This window comes from Eulemur rufifrons, chromosome 20 (assembly GCF_041146395.1).
Source record: "Eulemur rufifrons isolate Redbay chromosome 20, OSU_ERuf_1, whole genome shotgun sequence".
Classification (NCBI taxonomy): domain Eukaryota; kingdom Metazoa; phylum Chordata; class Mammalia; order Primates; family Lemuridae; genus Eulemur; species Eulemur rufifrons.
In genome coordinates this window covers 25,233,814-25,251,307 of record NC_091002.1, presented here as the reverse complement: position 1 = coordinate 25,251,307, position 17,494 = coordinate 25,233,814, and the positions used below count along the sequence as shown (strand labels likewise).

Here is a 17,494-nt window from a genome sequence, read left to right as displayed (position 1 = left end):
TTCTAAACATTTTATGTATATTAATTCTTTTTTTGGTATAATTCTTGTAAAAACTTAATAACCATATAGAAGAGGATAAAGAAGAAAATAAAAAATCAGTTCTCATCCCCCATATCCCATCTGAGGAGGTACTGTTAGTTTTGTGGTATGGGCCTTTCTAGGTGTAATTATAAGCAAATACAGTTGTCTCTTGGTATCCCTGGGGGATTGGTTTCAGGACTCCCATGGATACCAAAATTCAAGGATGCTCAAGTCCTATATATGAAATGGTGTAGTATTTGCGTATAACCTACACATATCCTTCTGTTTACTTTAAATCATCTCTATGTTACTTATAATACCTAACATATTGTGAATACAATGTAATAGTCATTATACTGTATTTTTTGTCTGTTTTTTATTACATTGTTATTGTTGTTGTATTTTTTCCAAATATTTTTGATCCTCAGTTGATTGAATCCATGGATTTGGAACCCATGGATACAGAGGGCTGGCCGTATTATGTTTTTATTGAATTAGAGTCCTTCTGTACATACAGTTTTATAATCTGCTTTTTTTTTACTTAATATATTGTAGTGTTTTATTCTAACAAAATCAGGAGTGCTTTGTGCAGTTTTGTTTTTTCCCTTTTTTTCTTCACTTAACATATCATGCGTAATTTCTTTTCATTCTGGCCTCATGGCCTCCCCTTCATGTTCTCAGTCCCTTCCTTCCCTGTTCCCACACACTTCCTCCCTACACGACGAGCCATCTCTCCTCTGGGATGTCAAGGTTCCTTCTTCACTGGGAGCCCAAATACCCCCCATCCGTACTCCGCATTGCCCTCAGGGCTAGGGTCAGCCCCAAGAGATTCCTGCAGGGTGGTGGGGGTAGGGGGTTCCTGCAGGACCTTCCCCACCACAGTGGCTCTGCTGTGCATATGGCCTCTCTTTCCTGGAGCCCAGAAGGTCCCTCGAGCCCTTGCACAGTCCCCATCCTGGGCATCAGAGCCTTGTGGGCCTCACAGCACTGTGTCCACAGGTACCATTTCCTACCATGGTGGCTCTGCTATGCATGTGGTTCGGGATCTCCCTGCCCCTCGTCTACTTGGGCTACTACTTCGGCTTCCGCAAGCAGCCGTATGACAACCCTGTGCGCACCAACCAGATTCCCCGGCAGATCCCTGAACAGCGGTGGTACATGAACCGATTTGTGGGGTAAGTCTTCCAGCAGGGGCAAGAGCAGGGGGCTTCTGGAGTGGGCGAGACCAATACTCCCCTGAGCTATCTCCTTGGGAGGACAGAGGACATAGGAGAGAGTATTCTTCCCTCGAGGGTGCTGTGACCAGTGTTCCTGCAGCTCGAGCTGGTTCTAATAGACTTCAGGAAAGCTTAGCGTCACTCCAAGATCAAGAGGACCAGGTTAGAGCCAGACTTGGTGTCAGCCTAGAAACCAGGACAAGCAGGGGAGGGAAGGATGGAAGGGAATGGTGAGACAGGTTAAGACCATGACTTGGATCTTGGGCAAGTCACCCCACCCCACATCCCATCCATGAAGTGGGGAGAATAATGTCCATCCTACCTACCTCTCAAGAGGTTATGGCGGTACAAAAGCATGCCAGAAGAAATAGAACCACCACAGTCGTGCAGGCCCTCTCCTTTCATGCTGGCTTGGGAGGGAGCTTGGCTTCCTGATGGCCTGGGTCTCCTAGCAGTGTTAACTCTCTTGTTCTGCGGCAGCATCCTCATGGCTGGGATCCTGCCCTTCGGCGCCATGTTCATCGAGCTTTTCTTCATCTTCAGTGTGAGTACTGCTGCCTACCCCCCACCCCTCTACCCACGCAGCCTGGTGTCTGTCTCCCCCGCCACTCAGGTGCTCTGCCACTTACTGCATGTGAAATTTCAGACAGGCCGTTTAACCTCTCAGAGCCCCATTCTGCACGTGAAGTCGGGTAACAGCCCTGCCTCTCAGGACAGCTTTGAAAGTTAAATAAGATGTGCCATGTGTACAGGGTCTGGTGTGTGAAAGGGGCTCAGTAAATAGAAGCTGCTTAGTAACCCTGAAGTGATTCACCACTGTGATTAATAGCATTGGTGCATCCGCTTTGATTGCTGGGTCCCTGTAATCTTTACCTGTCTGCATTACTCAAAACTCCCAGAAGAGTGGACAGAACAAACCCTTATTGTCAGGATCCTTGTGGGACTGGAACGAGTAATGTCTGTAAAGGCTCTTGGCATTCAGGAAATGCTCTTGTGATGATGACAACTCTGGCCCAGAAGTGCCAAGATGAAAGTGTCTGGAGGACTCTTTGGAGCCATCAGTGTCTGGCTGACCCAGCTTGGTGCCCAAGGCATAGGTGGTACCTTCCACCAAGTCAGTGCCAGACAAGTATCTGCTACTCCAGAGTTGCGGTCCAGCCCCTCCCTACTGAGACCACCTTGCCCACTCAGGCTTGCCTAGAAGGATCAGGGGATGGGTTGGGGGCCCTTTGGCCCAATCATACCCTCCAAGGAGGCCACCTCTATTCCATCTGTGTGACCCTGGGCTAGTCACCAGCTTCTCTGAGTCTTGACTTCCTCAGCTATAAAAGGCCAGGCTTTCACAGGCTCATATATGGCGATGTAGCACAGTGCCTGGTGCTTGGTAAGTTGCCCCTGAGTGGTGGGAGCTGCTGTATAATTTTTATTAAGATAAGAATCAGGCCAGGCGCGGTGGCTCACGCCTGTAATCCTAACACTCTGGGAGGCCGAGGCGGGTGGATCGCTCGAGGTCAGAAGTTCGAGACCAGCCTGAGCAGGAGCGAGACCTCATCTCTACTAAAAATAGAAAGAAATTATCTGGCCAACTAAAAATATATATAGAAAAAATTAGCTGGGCATGGTGGCGCATGCCTGTAGTCCCAGCTACTCGGGAGGCTGAGGCAGGAGGATTGCTTAAGCCCAGGAATTTGAGGTTGCTGTGAGCTAGGCTGACGCCACAGCACTCACTCTAGCCAGGGCAACAGAGTGAGACTCTGTCTCAAAAAAAAAAAAATCATTTTCTACAAGCTGCCAAGAGCAGGGTCAGTCGTGCCCCAGCCCGTCCCTAACAACAGCTTGGTTCAGCCCCTAGTCTGGGGAAGAGGTGCTGGTCAGAGCCACATGCCAGGCCCACGGCCCCAATGACATCATGATGATGTCTCTACTCCTGCCCTGGTGACAGCTGGTATGCCAGCGGAAGGGGCAGTGGGGTGGGGGCAGGCCAGCTGAAGGCCCACTGGGGTGTGTCCACAGGCAATCTGGGAGAATCAGTTCTATTACCTCTTTGGCTTCCTGTTCCTCGTTTTCATCATCCTGGTGGTGTCTTGTTCACAAATCAGCATCGTCATGGTATACTTCCAGCTGTGTGCAGAGGTGAGAGCAATGGGACCCAGGGGGTGGGGGGAGGGGCGGAGCTGGATCCCACACTGAATACGCCGGTGAGGCTGTGCACAGAGGCCAGGTCTGCATTTCCTGCGTGGTCCCCTCTTCTGGCTGTGAGGTCTTGGATCAGTATATTGCTTTGCCCCTCCAAGCCTCGTGTATTCAGCTGCAACCTGGAGTTAATGAGACCTTACAGCTTAGCTGTGTGGGGTAGTCACCACATCTTGATGAAAGGACAGTAGATTGGTCCGTGCCGAGTCCACTGCAGTAGGAATTTCTCCAGCAGGCTGATGCAGGCTGGGTGACCGGCCCTCCCTCTGGGGACTAGCTCTTGGCGAAGTGGGTGAAGCAAGGGCTGTGGGACAAACAGCCTGGGCCAGAATCCTGGCTTTTCTACTAGTAGCTCTGGATCTGGGGCACGTTGCTTAACTTCTGTGCCGTCCATTCCTCCTCCGTGCAACAGGAATAGTGATAGGGCCTGACCTGGAGGCTGCTGCAAGGATTAAATGAGCAGATTCACATAGAGTACTTAGGATGGTGCCTGGCGTGTGGTAAGCGTTTGCTCAAGAAATGTTGTTACTGCTTTTCTCTTTTTATTGTTGATTTTTTTAATAAGGAATAATTTATGAACAGTAAAGTTCACCCTTTTTATTTTACAATACCATAGTTTTTAGAAATGTATACAGTTATGTAACCACTATCACAGTCAAGCTGTAAAACATTTCCATCACCCCAAATATTACTGCTCTTACCCAGAATCTTCCACCCTTCAGGTACCCATGAACTTTGGCAGGAAGAGGTTCTGCCTAGAGTCAGCAATGACCCTTCCTCTGTTTCCTCCTCAGGATTACCGCTGGTGGTGGAGAAATTTCCTAGTCTCCGGGGGCTCTGCATTCTACGTCCTGGTTTACGCCATCTTTTATTTTGTTAACAAGGTACCTCCCTCCTTGATAGGATCCTCTTAGTCCTCACAGGGCAGGATGATTGAGAGGAGGATGCTGGTAGAAAAAGCCAAAGGTCTGAACCTTACTTTCCCACCTGCAATGGGGAGGACCAAAGCCATCTAGAACTGTTTCTGCTCTAGATCGTGCACCTTTTTGGGAAAAAGAGAATCTGTGTTCTGAATGTTTGGAAGACAAAAGCCATCAGGATAAATGACAGTGAGAATACTGCATGCCAGACTTATGAGATACAGCCAAAGCAGGCAGGACTCAAAGGCAGTATGTCACCTGCTATGCTTTCAACAGGAAATAAGACAAACTTGTAATACCGTATTCACCTCAAGAAACTAGGAAAAAAAGAACAATAACATGTAAAAAAAAAAAAAAAGGTGAAAGGAGTTAATAAAGATAAAAGCAGGAAATGCTGAAATAGCCTTTAGACCCCTAGCTGGGACTACAGGTGTGCACCACCACACCCTAGAGTCTACTCTTTTCAGCTTTGCAGTCCTAGAGCTAAAAGAATGTCTTTCCATCGTATATCAGTCCCAGCAAAGACTCTTGTTGGCTCTGCTCAGATGACATGCCCATTGCTCACTATTCACCAGGTGCAGTAGGGTGGCATATTCAGGTTAACTGGTTTAGGTGTGGTTTTTTTTTTTTTTTTTGGAGACAGAGTCTGGCTCCATTGCCTGGGCTAGAGTGCCATGGCATCAGCCTCAATCACAGCAACCTCAATCTCCTGGGCTCAAGCACTCCTCTTGCCACAGCCTTCCAAGTAGCTGGGACTACAGGTGTGTACTACCACGCCTGGCTAATTTTTTGTTTGTAAAATTAGTTGGCTGGCTAATTTTTTCTGTTTTTAGTAGAAAGGGGGTTCTCACTCTTGCTCAGGCTGGTCTCGAACTCCTGACCTCCAGCGATCCACCCGCCTCGGCCTCCCAGAGTGCTAGGATTACAGGCGTGAGCCACCGCGCCCGGCCTCTTTTCTCCCTTCTGCCCCAGTCTTCCTTCTGTGCCCTAACACCTCCTCCAGCCCCAGTGCCTTGTGTATAAAATGAGGGCCTTGGCCTGTCTAAGCTCTCAGGAGCTTTCCTGAGAATGCTTATGAAGAGAGATGAGGGGTTGAGCCTGAAAATGTGGCCTTCACCCTTGGGCTTAGGAGAAGGCCTCAGATAGTAAACTATATTGTTTTGTTTCTTTATTGTTTTTCTGGGCTCCTGGCATTCTGTGACCATGTGTCTGCCAGTGAGTCCTGGCACAGGTCCCACTCAGGCCTGGTGCACCAAGCATATCTTGATGCCAAAGTTCCAGATGATGGCCAAGTACAGTGGCTTATGCTTTTAATCCTAGCACTTTGGGAGGCCAGAGTGGGAGGACCAGGACTTTGAGACCAGCCTGAGCAACATAACAGACCCTGTCTCTACTAAAAAAAGAAAAAGAAAGGAAAATTAGCAGGGGGTGGTGGCATGCACCTGTAGTCCCAGCTACTTGGGAGCCTGAGGCAGTAGAGTCACTTGAGCCCAGGCGTTTGAAGTTACAGTGAGCTATCATGACGCCACTGCACTCTACCTCTGGCAATAGAGTAAGACCCTGTCTCAAAAAAAAAAAAAAAAGTTCCAGATTACCTCATATTGTCCTAGCAAACACCACAATACATATCCTCAGCATCTCTGTCCAAGCTTCTAAACTCTACCCCAGTTACAAAGGAGTCAAAAATGCTCCAAGATAAACATCATTATGAGATGTTAGCAAGGGACCAGCATTCTTGGGAGGAGAGGAGTGTAGGCTGAGGCAGGCTGAAGGTGGCTCTCTGGTCCTTAGGCTAGGAACCACAGACACCTCTTCCTACCTTCCTACTTGCTCCCTGACTGCTACTCTAGCCACCCAGTTGCTGTTCCATTCTGGAGACCAGAAGACCAGGAAGGGAATAGCTGTGGCCATTCCTGCTACGGCATTCTGTCCCCGACCCCTGAGGTCCTCAGCATGAGAGGGAGCACACAGGCCCTGGTACAGATGAAGCTTAGCCGGGGCAGTGAGCCCTGCCTGCCCCTTGCTGCCCACCTGGAGCAAGCCCCTTCCTTTCGCCATGCCTCAGTTTCCCCATAATATCAGTGGGAGGATGGGGGCCCCGGTTTGCATGGCAGCGTGGCACTAAGTGTCCACCACTCTCTTCTCTCCTGCTTATTGCCCCAGCTGGACATTGTCGAGTTCATCCCCTCTCTCCTCTACTTCGGCTACACGGCCCTCATGGTCCTGTCCTTCTGGCTGCTCACGGGCACCATCGGCTTCTACGCAGCCTACATGTTTGTCCGGAAGATCTATGCTGCCGTGAAGATAGACTGATCGGGGTGGACCACAGCTGGGCCCACTGCGTCCTCGGACAGGAAGCCACCCTGCGTGGGGAACTGCAGGCACGCAAAATAAAATAACTCCTGCTCGTTTGGAATGTAACTCCTGGCACAGTGTTCCTGGATCCTGGGGCTGCGTGGGGGGCGGGAGGGCCTGTAGATAAACCGTGCATTTTTCTTCATCTTACTCCAGTTCTGTGGGGGATGAGTTTTTCGTGGGTTGTTTTCTCTTCAGTGCTAACAAAGTTCCCTCCAGCGGGAACTCTCTGACCTGTTTATTCAGGTTTATTTTTGGTTTGGGGTTTTTTCCTTCTTTTTTAAACATATGGATTCAGGATGGATAAATGCACCAAGATACTGGGTTTTGGTCACTGTCTCCACCTCAGCTCCTCAGGGCTGTTGGCCACCCTACGACTGACTGGAAGAGGAAACGCTGGGGCTTCGGGGAGGTTTCTGAGCCTCTCACCACCCATCCTCTCCACTGATGCTGCGACAAAGCACAGCTCGGTCCGGACTGCACCCTCAGTGCCAACCAGCCTCTGCCAGCCCCTCTCCCTCCTTCTTCTCTCCTCCCCAGCCTCCTCCCAGGGCTGCCAGGGCAGGGCTTCCAGCCAGGCCTCTGGGTCATCTTGTCACCAGGAGCAAGCCCAAGTCTTGGTTACTACAAGGAAATGCCCTGGAAGTACTGGGGGCCAGGTTCCCCAGGACAGCAGGAGCCACCCTGTTCGGAGCAGCCGGAGTTTGCCGGATCAACAGGAGGAAGAGACTTGCAGTCACGGTGACTGTGTGTGCCAAGAAACCCTGGACCTGGGGCCAAGTATTTCCAGAGCCAAGCATCCACGTGTCTGTGTCTGGGGAGGGATGGCTCAGGCCGCCAGGGGCCTCACCCCTCAGGATTGCTCCTCAGCCCTTTCCTCAGGGGGTTGCCACTCTTAACAAAGTGTGCTGGTGGTGGACCCTCTCCTCCCCCACTTCAGGGCAGAACGAGGGGGCCCGGAGACCTCAGATCCTTCCCTTTAGGTGGCAGGGCATTCCCTCCCTGATGTCCCCTGGCCTCAAGGTCCATCATGCTTAGTTCTTTTATCCAGACCCATCCCCTCTACCTCTCACCTGAGTTCTTGCCTGCTTCTTTTTGGGACACCCAAAAAACTGCTTGTGAGAAGGAAGATAGAAGGTAAGTTCTGTCTTTCCTTCCCCAACTCCCAGGAATAGTCAAGAAGCCCAGTCTCCCTAAATTAGAAAGAGGGGGCTCACGTGGCTGGCCTGGCTCCTCCACAAACCCCTGCTCTTCCCAAACTCTGCCCACCCCATGCATGTCCCAAACATTTGCTCTTAAGTTGCAAGAGACCACATCTACCCAGGGATTAGGGTCCAGGTAGCAGCCACTCACCCTTCCTCCAGCCCCTTTGGCACTCCCACCACGAGACAAAGCTCAGGACGCTGGGTAAGCTAGGAACACGCCCATCCTCTCACCACCCCACATTCTCCCAGCAACCCCTCCAGCTCTACCAATCAAACCAGTGAACTCAGTCTTGCCTCACAGTGACTCCACAGCACCAAGCAGCATCCACCAAGAATCGGGTTGGAGAAAAGGGAACCCAAGCTGTAGAGAACGATATTGGAGTCTTTTGTTCATTCAAATCTTGGATTTTTTTCCCCCTAAGAGATTCTCTTTTTGGGGGGGAGTGGGGAAATGGATGCCTCATAAAGGGTTCAAACATCATCAATTTTTCTGACTTTTTTAATCATCATCATTATTATTTTTAATTAAAAAATGCCTGTATGCCTTTTTTTGGTCCACTTGTAAATAAATATGCCATTGTCCTATTGTTTTGTCTCAAATCTCATGCAAGAGTTTGAGGTCTAAGGTGAGACAGGCTTCCCCAAATGGGTTGACTTGAGCGGTTTGCCTTGAAGCTCGGTCTCCTGTCAGGCTTTCTAGAGCTCAGGCCACTGCTGTTCCCTGCCTGGTACAAGTCCATAGCCTCTCCTGCCTGCTCAGCCCTCCATGCCCAGTTGCAAGCATTTGCCCCTCTGATCCCACCAGCAGGAAATGGCAATTGAGTATGAGTTTTGGTAGGAGTTGAGACGTGGTTTTGGATTCCCAGTTCCAATAGTTTACTGTCAACTTACCTCATCCTCTCTAACACGTGGGACTCCTTCAACTGCAAGCAGTGGAAGCATTGGCAGGTGAGTGGTGGAGTAGTATTCAGCTAAGGAGCTGGACTCCAGAACTTGTCCTTTTAACCACTATATTATAGTTGTCTTTTTAAAGGCATATGTATTATATATGTGTATGAGTGAAATCATGTGTAATTGATAACTGCACAATTTAATAAGTTTTGACATACCCATGAAATCAGCACAAACCTCAAGTTGAAATTTGACCCCCAATGTTGGAGGTGGGGTCTAATGAGAGGTGTTTGGGTCACGGGGGCAAATCTCATGAATAGATTAATGCCCTCCCTTGGTGGTGAGTGAGTTCTCACTCTATTAGCTCCTGAGAGCTGGTGGTTTAAAAGAGCGTGGCACCTCCTGTCTCACTCTTGCTTCCTCTCTCAACATGTGATCTCTCTACACACCAGCTCCCCTTCACCTTCTGCCATGAGTGGAAGCAGCTTGAGTTCCTCACCAGAAACATGCCCAGTCTTGGACTTTCTAACCATTAGCATCATAAGCCAAATAAACCTTTTTTCTTTCTAAATTACCCAGCCTCAGGTATTCCTTTATAGCAACACAAACAGACTACGGCATCATTCCCAGGAAACAACTGGTCTTTCTGTCACTATAGATTAGTTTGCATTTCCTAGAGCTTTATATAAATGGGATCATACACTGTATTTTTATCTGACTTTTTTCATTCAGCATACTTACTTGAGATTCATACATGTTCTTATGTGTATCCATAGTCTATTCCTTATTTGTGAGTAGTAGTCCATTGTGTGGAATTTTTTTATCCATTCATCTGCTGATAGACATTTGGATTGTTTTCAGTTTGGGCTATTACAAATAAAGTTGCTATGAACAAGTGAAGCAGTAAAATGGTTGCAGTATATGGTAGGTGCATGTTTCTAATTCTGTTGTGGACAGAGACTTTGTATGACATGAATCATTTTGACTTTACTGACACTTGTTTATGGCCCAAAATATGGTCCATCTTGGTAAAAGCTCATGTACAGCTGAAATTGTTCTTGGGTGGAGTGTTCTATAACTGTCAGTCAGGTCAGGTTGACTGATAATGGTGTTCAAGTCTGTGATAATTCTTGCTGATTTTCTGCCTGCTTTTTCTATCAATGATTGCGAGAGGGGTCCTGAAATCTCTAACTATAATCATAGATTTGTCTATTTCCCTTTGCAGTTCTGTTTTTGCTATATGTATTTTGTTAGATGCATATTGTCCTTTGGATGGATTTATCCTTAGTAATAGTCTTTGTTCTGAAATCTACTTTATCTGATGTTGATATAACCAATCCCACTTTCTTTTGACTAAAGGTAGCATAGTATCTTTTCCCATCCTTTTACTTTTAACCTGTTTATATTTAACGTGTGTTTCTTATAGGCAGCGTATATTAATAGTTTGCTCTTGGGCTCAAGTGATCCTCCTCGTTCAGCCCCCTGAGTAGCAGACACTGCAGGAGCATGCCACTATGCCTGGCTGTTTCCTAGTACTTTAAAGATCTTACTCCACTGTCTTCTCATTTGTATTGCCTTCAACTGCAAATTTGATATTGTGCTTATCTTTGTTCCCTCTGTATGTATCAAGTCTTTTCTCTCTGACTGCTTTTAAGATTTTCTCTCTGTTACTGATTTTGAGCCATTTAATTATGAGGTGGCTTGGTGTAGTTTTCATCAAGTTTCTTTTTCTTTTTTTTTTTTTTTTTTTTAGAAAAAACTGATCCTTCATCAAGTTCTCTGTGTTTAAGATTTGTTGAGCTCCTTAGATCTGTGTATTTATAGTTTTCATTAAGCTTGGAAAGTTTTAGGACATTATTTCTTCAAATATTTTTTCCGTCCCTCATCTCTCTTCTTTCCTTCAGCAATTCTAATTACCCATATGTTAGGCACTTGAAGTAGTCCAACCACTGATGCTCTTTTCTTTTTCTTTTCCTTTGTTTTGTTTTGATTCTTTTATCTGTGTTTCATTTTGAATAGTTTCTATTGCTATTCTTTTGAATTCACTAATTTTCTGTCATGTCTAATCTGCCATTAATCCCATCCAGTGTATTTTTTATCTCAGACATTGTCTTTTTCATCTCTAGATATTGGTTTAGGTCTACTTTCATATCTTCCATGTCTCTACTTTCTTTTATTGTGATAAAATGTACACAACATAAAATTTGCTGTTTTAACTATTTTGAAGGATACAGTTCAGTGGCCTTAAGTATGTTTACAATGTTATGTAACCATTACCACTATCCATCTCCAGAACTTTTTCATCCCAAATTGAAACTCTGTACCCATTAAAAAGTAACTACCCATTTCCCCTCATCCCAACCCCTAGTGACCTCTATTCTACTTTCTGTCTCTGTGCTCTGTGAATTTGACTATTCCAGATGCCTCATGTGAGTGGAATCACAAAATTTGTCCTTTTGTGCCTGCCTTATTTACTTAACATAATGTCTTCAAAGTTCATCCATTGTAATTTGTGTCAGAATTGCATTCCTAAGTCTGAAAAATATTCCATTGTATGTATATATGATATTTTGCTTATCCATTCATTCATCAGTGGACATTTGGGTTATTTTCACCTTTTAGCTGTCGTGAATAATGCTGTGAGCACTGGTATACAAATATCTGTCTCAGTCCCTGCTTTCATTTCTTTTGAGTATATACCTAGGAGTAGAATGGCTGGATCATATGGTAAGTCTTTGTTTAATTTTTTGAGGAACTTCCATACTGTCTTCCCCAGTGGCTGCACCATTTTACATTCCCATCAGCAATGCCCAGGGCTCCAATTTGTCCACATCCTCACCAATATTTGTTATTACTATTTTTTGATAATACCCATTCTTGTGGGTATGAAGTGGTATCTCATTGTGGTTTTGATTTGTATCACCTAATGTTTAATGATGCTGAACATATTTTCATGTGCTTATTGGCCATTTGTATATCTTCTTTGGAGAAATGTCTATTCTAACCCTTTGCCCATTTCTTAATTGGGTTGTTTTTTCTTGTTGAGCTCTAGTTCTTTGTATATTCTAGATATTAAACCTATACCAGATATTTGATTTACAAATATTTTCTCCCATTCTGTGGGTTGCCTTTTTCATTCTGTTGATACTGTCCTTTGATGAACAAAAGTTTAGTTTTTTTAATTAAAAAAATTTTTTTTTAGAGATAGCATCTCACTGAGTTGCCCAGGCTGGAGTGCAATGACTATTCACAGGCACAATCATAACGCACTGCCTTCCTGCGCTCAGGCCATCCTCCCACCTTGGCCTCCCGAGTAGTTGGGACTAGAGGTGTGTGCTACTGCACCCAGCCGAAAGTTTAAGGAATTCCAATTTATCTATTTTTTTCTTTTGTCACCTGTGTTTTTAATGTTATATCGAAGAAATCATTGCCCAGTCCACTGTGATGGAGCTTTTTCTCTGTTTTCTTCTAAGAGTTTTATAATTTTAGCTCATACATGTAAGTCTTTGATCCATTTTGAGTTAATTTTTGTATGTGGTGTAAGGTAACAGTCCAAATTCATTCTTCTGCTTGTGGATATCCAGTTCTCCCAACGCCATTTGTTAAAAAGACTATCCTTTCCCCATTGAATGATTTGGCACCCTTGTCAAAAATCTTTTGACCATACATGTGAGAATATACTGAATTTTTCGAACATATGGAATAAAATTAGGATAACTTGTATTTATCTGCCCATCTTAACATTTCTTTCAGTTGTGGGTTGGTTTTGATTATTTCCCTCATTTTGGATTGTGTTGCCTGCCACTCTGCAGGCCTGATAATCTTCGGATGCCAGACATTGTGAATTTTACCTTGTTGCATGCTGGATATACTATTTATGATCTATAAAAACTCTTGAGCTTTTTTCTGGATCATTTAATTTACTTGGAAACAGTTGAATCCTTTCAGGTCTTGTTCACAAGGGTTTTTTAGGTAAATTCAACCAGTGCTCATTCTAGAACTAATTATTTGCCACTACTGGGCAAGACCTTCCTGAGTGCCCTGCCTGATACCCCATGACACCCTAGGCCATGGTGGCTGGTGGGAACAAACAACATTCCCCACCCAGGTGAGCAGCAGGCACTGTTCCCTCTAATTCTTCCTGATGGTTCTCTTTTTCTTCTTTTTCACATCAGACAGGTAACCTGCCGATGTAGTAACAAGGTTTGAGGCAGGCACATTGCACGCATGCGTGTGAAAACCCAATCATCGTACTTACTACTTACGAACTACAATAGGATCTTCCCTGATGGTTCTTTGCCTGGCCTTAGGTAGTTTCCTCACACACACGTGCTGATACTCTGCTGAATATTCAAGGAGACCATCCGCCGATCTCCAGGGGTTTCTCTTTGTGCAGCTCTCTCCTCTCTCGTGTTCTGTCCTGTACACTCTTGGTCTTCCCGGACACTTAGCTCTGTCTCCCCAACTCATGGCATTCACTGGCTCCACTTTAGTTCCCCCTCCGTATGCTGTAGCCTGAAAACCCTCTCAAGGCTGGGGGCAATCAGGGTTCACCTCATTTGTTTCCCATCAGTCTAGAATCAGTGTCCTCTGTTGGTCAACGTCCAGAGCCTTGAGAACCACCGTTACATGTTTTTTATCTGTTTTTTCTGGTTGTTTCAGGTGGCCAGGTAAACCTGATCCCTGTTACTCCATCTTGGCTAGAAACAGAAGTCTCTACAGCTGCCTTTTTTCCCCTGTAAGATCACGGGTCTCTGTGAAGGACTGTGTTGAGTTTTACTGAGTGTAAGGGCTGCTCACACAGCTGGTGCCTAATCGTTTATTCCTGCGTCACCCACCGAAGGGAAGTCTAAAGGGCCTACCTCTAGACTGAGTTTGGCAGGCTTGGCTCAATGTAAGGAACTTTCTAGGTCCAGAAATCTTGCAATTGGACTTATGCTGGCCCAGAAGTCAGCATCCTCTAACCCTGGGAGTCATCACGGGGTGAAAGTGCCAGTGAGGAGGACCCCATAGAAGGGCTGAATTATGACTGTGAGCCCCTACAGGCGATGGTCTTAGCTGCCCCACTGACATGGGCAGACATCCATTTCCCCTGATGCTTGGTCTAAGCAAGTCACTCCCCCCTGCCAATAACTGATTCAAGAGTGTGCACAAGACCTAGTTCTAGCCAGTAAGATACAGCACCAGGAAAGTCTACAGTGGCTTCTGGGAAAGTTTTCCTCCATTTTAACAGGAGCCGTGGTAAGACACAGTCAGCCTTCTCTGAAGCTGCCACATCCCAGTGTGACTCTTGGAGCTACTGCTACCATCTTGGCACCAATGAAAATGGAACCAACAAGGATGGCAGATCAGAGGAAGAGGCATCATTGAGCAGATGAATCAAATGGCCCCAAAGCCTGTACAAGTCACCTCTGGATATTCATGTAAGAAAAAACAGGGTGTTGTTTAACTCAAAGTTAAGAGTTTCTATTAGATGCCACCAAAAGCATTGTCACTGAGCCAGCCACCTGGAGGTGCACGGGGAGTGGCAGTCCCCTGGAATGGACGTTTTCCTCCTGCTAAGGAGTTCCAAGTTCCTCCTTTGGATGAGGAAACAGCTGACAGCTGTGAAAAGACATGCCCAAGGCCACACAGTGGGGAATTGGCACAAGCAGGCAGCAGCCCCTTGCAGGCCTGTCAGCGTTCCTGACGTTCCAGCGTTGGTACCTGATCAACCGCAGCCCTGCACCCTGAGATCCTGAGTCAGCTTCGACGGTGGGGCCTGCAGGTGGGGGCCTCAAAGTTCACACACTCAAGTTAACATTTAGTTCCCCTGCAGAGCAAGGGCAAGCAGACACCAGGGACTTCCCTGAATTTTTGTGCTGAAATAGTGTCCTTGGAGGAAAATATCAAAGTCCTCTGAGCTGTAATCAAGGCAGTTGCAGATTACAAGTAATTGCCATAGTTTCGGGACAGATTTTTCTCAGATCGAAAAGAACTTGTCCAAAGTTCGTTCCCAGGCAAACAGAACAGGGCAGACACCTGAGGCTGGAGGGGAGCAAAACCCTTGGATCTGAGGCTTGTGTTTGTTCTCCACACCAGAGCAGAAAACTCCGTCCTTAGCCAGGCCTCCTTCCTCCACCCTTGGAGCACACATGAGCCTCACGGCCATCTCTGTAGTAGGGATCAGGAATGGGCCTGAGGACATTAACTGCCCCAATGCCAAGACTGCCTGGAAAGGGCTGCCTCGGGCGGTAGGGACTTCCCATCCCCAGAGATACTCAAACCCTGGAAGGCTCTTCAGCAGGTGTCCATGCCTTTGTGCATGCTGTCCCTTGCCAGGATTGCCTGTCTTCCCCTTGCCACCTGAAAGAACCTCCTGAACCTCGAAGATATGGAGCATTCATTCATCCCACAAAGAATTATGAAGCCCCCAACTGTACCAGGTGCTATTCTAGGTAAGGGGGTTCAGCAGTGAGTACAACAAAGTCCCTAAGAGTGTACAGGAAAAGGCAGATAAGAAAATGAATATACAATATAATATCAGGTGGTTCTAAGTACTATAACAAAATCCAAATCAGAGTAAGGGGAGGGAGAGTGACAGGGTGATTTTAGAAAGGGTGGTCAGGGAAGGCTTCCCCTGAACAAGTGAAACTAACAGTTGAGCCAAGAAACCTTCATGAAGTGAGGAGCCAGCCATGCAAGTGTCTGGAGAAGGCTCCAGGCAGAGGGAACAGGAAGGTCTTGAGCCAGGTTTGAAGACTAGCAAGAGGTTAGTGTAGCTGGAAAATGATCGAAAGCGGGAGAAGCATAGGAGATGAAGTTGGCAAGGTGACCAGAGGTCAGATCATGAGGGCCTTGCAGGCCAGGCAGAGTATGTTGGCTCTTCTTTTTGGGTGAGGTTGGAGCCATTAGAGGGTTTGGAGGAGAAGGACGTAGTCTGACTCAGGTTTAGAGACCCACTCTGCCTGCTGTATCCTGCTGTATCTCTGGCACATAGTAGGTGTTCAATAAACATTGGTGGTTATTGTCACTGTTTTACAGCCTCACCACTGGACCCTTGAGCTCACTGAAGGCAGGGACCAGAACAGCCATCTCATGCCTAGTGGTGGTGCTAAATATTTGTGGATAAACAAATGCGTGACCCCGGGCATGAACAAGTGAGCAAGCAGGAGTGGGTTTTGAGGACCAGAGTCATCTCAGAAGAGTGGATGGGGTGTGCAGTTGTTGCAGTGAGAAGGAAGCATGCCAGTGGCTGTGTAGCAGAAAGGGCAGGTAAGCACCTTTTTTAGTAAAGTACCATTGTCCAGGACCTAAGGGCATTCAGGATGCAGCTGGGCCCAAATTTGGGCAGCAGGAGCCAAAGTGGACCCGCCACCCCCAGGCACAGGCCAGGCAAACCACATGGGGCACCAGCTCCCAGGACTGCCAGGATGTTTAGAGGCTCACCCTGATTCCCCTGGGACCAACAGGGACAGGCCTTTGGCACAAAAGAAACACCCAGAGGGTATAGCCCAGCTAGGCATTGGTGCCCAAATTCTGGTTTTAGGCGGTACTTGGGAGGTGGCAGAGGTTGTTATGGGCTGGGGCAAACATGGAGGGCTTCCTGGAAGAGCTGCAGCCTGGATGGACAGATAAGGTTCCCACTGAAGATGCTGGGGATCTGTAAGTGCAGACACTCTCCTCCCTTGGCGCCAGCTGCCCCATGAGATCACACCCCACCTCTGAGCCACAGTGGATGCCCCTCCCCACCATCCACAGGATAATGCCTAGGCTCGGTGATCAGAGTTCCTGTTCTCAGAAAGTGGCCTCAGCCTACACATCCAGCCCCGCCTCTCCCAAGCAGCCACACCTAGGGCACAGGCTGTGCCCTAAACACATCATACATTCTCATACTCCAGTGTGTTTGCTCATGCTGTTTGCCCTGCTAGGAATTCCCTTCCACAGGCCTACTTTCTAAACTCCTGTGCATTCTTCAAAGCCCAGCTCCAGTATTCCGACTTCAAAGAAGTCTCCACCCTCTGATCCCACCTCATCACATACAGCTGGGGTGAACTGTATGCCAAGCTGGACTTAGTTGGGCTCTGTCTCCTTGAGGTGGCCAGTGAGGCCTCTTGCCTGGTGTAATTATTAGTGGCGACCCCTTTCACTCCCAGATGTGTTGCAGCTGGACAACAACTTATGTGGCCACCCTTCATCACCCCTCCCCCCTTCTCCACCCTTTGGGCAGGAATCATGCCCTGTTCTTTATTTTGTCAGAGCCTGGCATAGTACTCTGACTGTGGAAAAAGTCATCCACTCACCCCAGTAATTTTTTAGATATTGGATACTGAACCACATTGGGTAAAATAGCAGATGGATGAGACCCTGTTCTGACACATGTGAAAGGGGGAAGCAGATAAGAAAACAAGATCATTTCAGAGCGTTACAAGTGACATGGAGAAAAATCACGCAGGGAAGGAAGAGATGGGGAGGAGTAGAGGATTATTTTAGACAGGCTGGGCAGGGAAGGCCTCTGACGTGGCATTTGAGGCCTGAATGAATTGAGGGAGTCAGAGATAAAACTATCTGCAGGAGGAAAATTCCAGAGAGGGAAAAACAAGTGCTAAAACCTGAGGCTGGACATGCATGTGTTTAAGGAGCAGCAGAGAGGCGAGTGTAGGGGGAGCAGAGAGCAAAGGGGAGATCAACGGGAGATGCTGGCAGGGGCCAG

The 17,494-nt window shown here is 47.1% G+C and overlaps 1 protein-coding gene and 1 pseudogene across 2 annotated transcripts in view; one reads left to right on the top strand and one right to left on the bottom strand.

Moving 5' to 3' along the window:
* The window catches only part of TM9SF4 (transmembrane 9 superfamily member 4), a 46,630-nt gene extending 37,645 nt beyond the window's left edge, over positions 1-8,985 (top strand). For both annotated transcript variants that reach the window (XM_069496505.1, XM_069496506.1), the window contains 5 exons: positions 1,021-1,196; positions 1,719-1,782; positions 3,252-3,371; positions 4,226-4,315; positions 6,515-8,985. In XM_069496505.1, the coding sequence (XP_069352606.1) occupies positions 1,021-1,196; positions 1,719-1,782; positions 3,252-3,371; positions 4,226-4,315; positions 6,515-6,664 (600 nt within the window). In that variant the 3' untranslated portion in view covers positions 6,665-8,985. The remainder of the gene's footprint in view (positions 1-1,020; positions 1,197-1,718; positions 1,783-3,251; positions 3,372-4,225; positions 4,316-6,514) is intronic.
* A 3,986-nt stretch (positions 8,986-12,971) lies between these two features.
* Positions 12,972-13,082, bottom strand: LOC138401334 (small nucleolar RNA U13; annotated as a pseudogene).
* Positions 13,083-17,494: the final 4,412 nt, after the last annotated feature.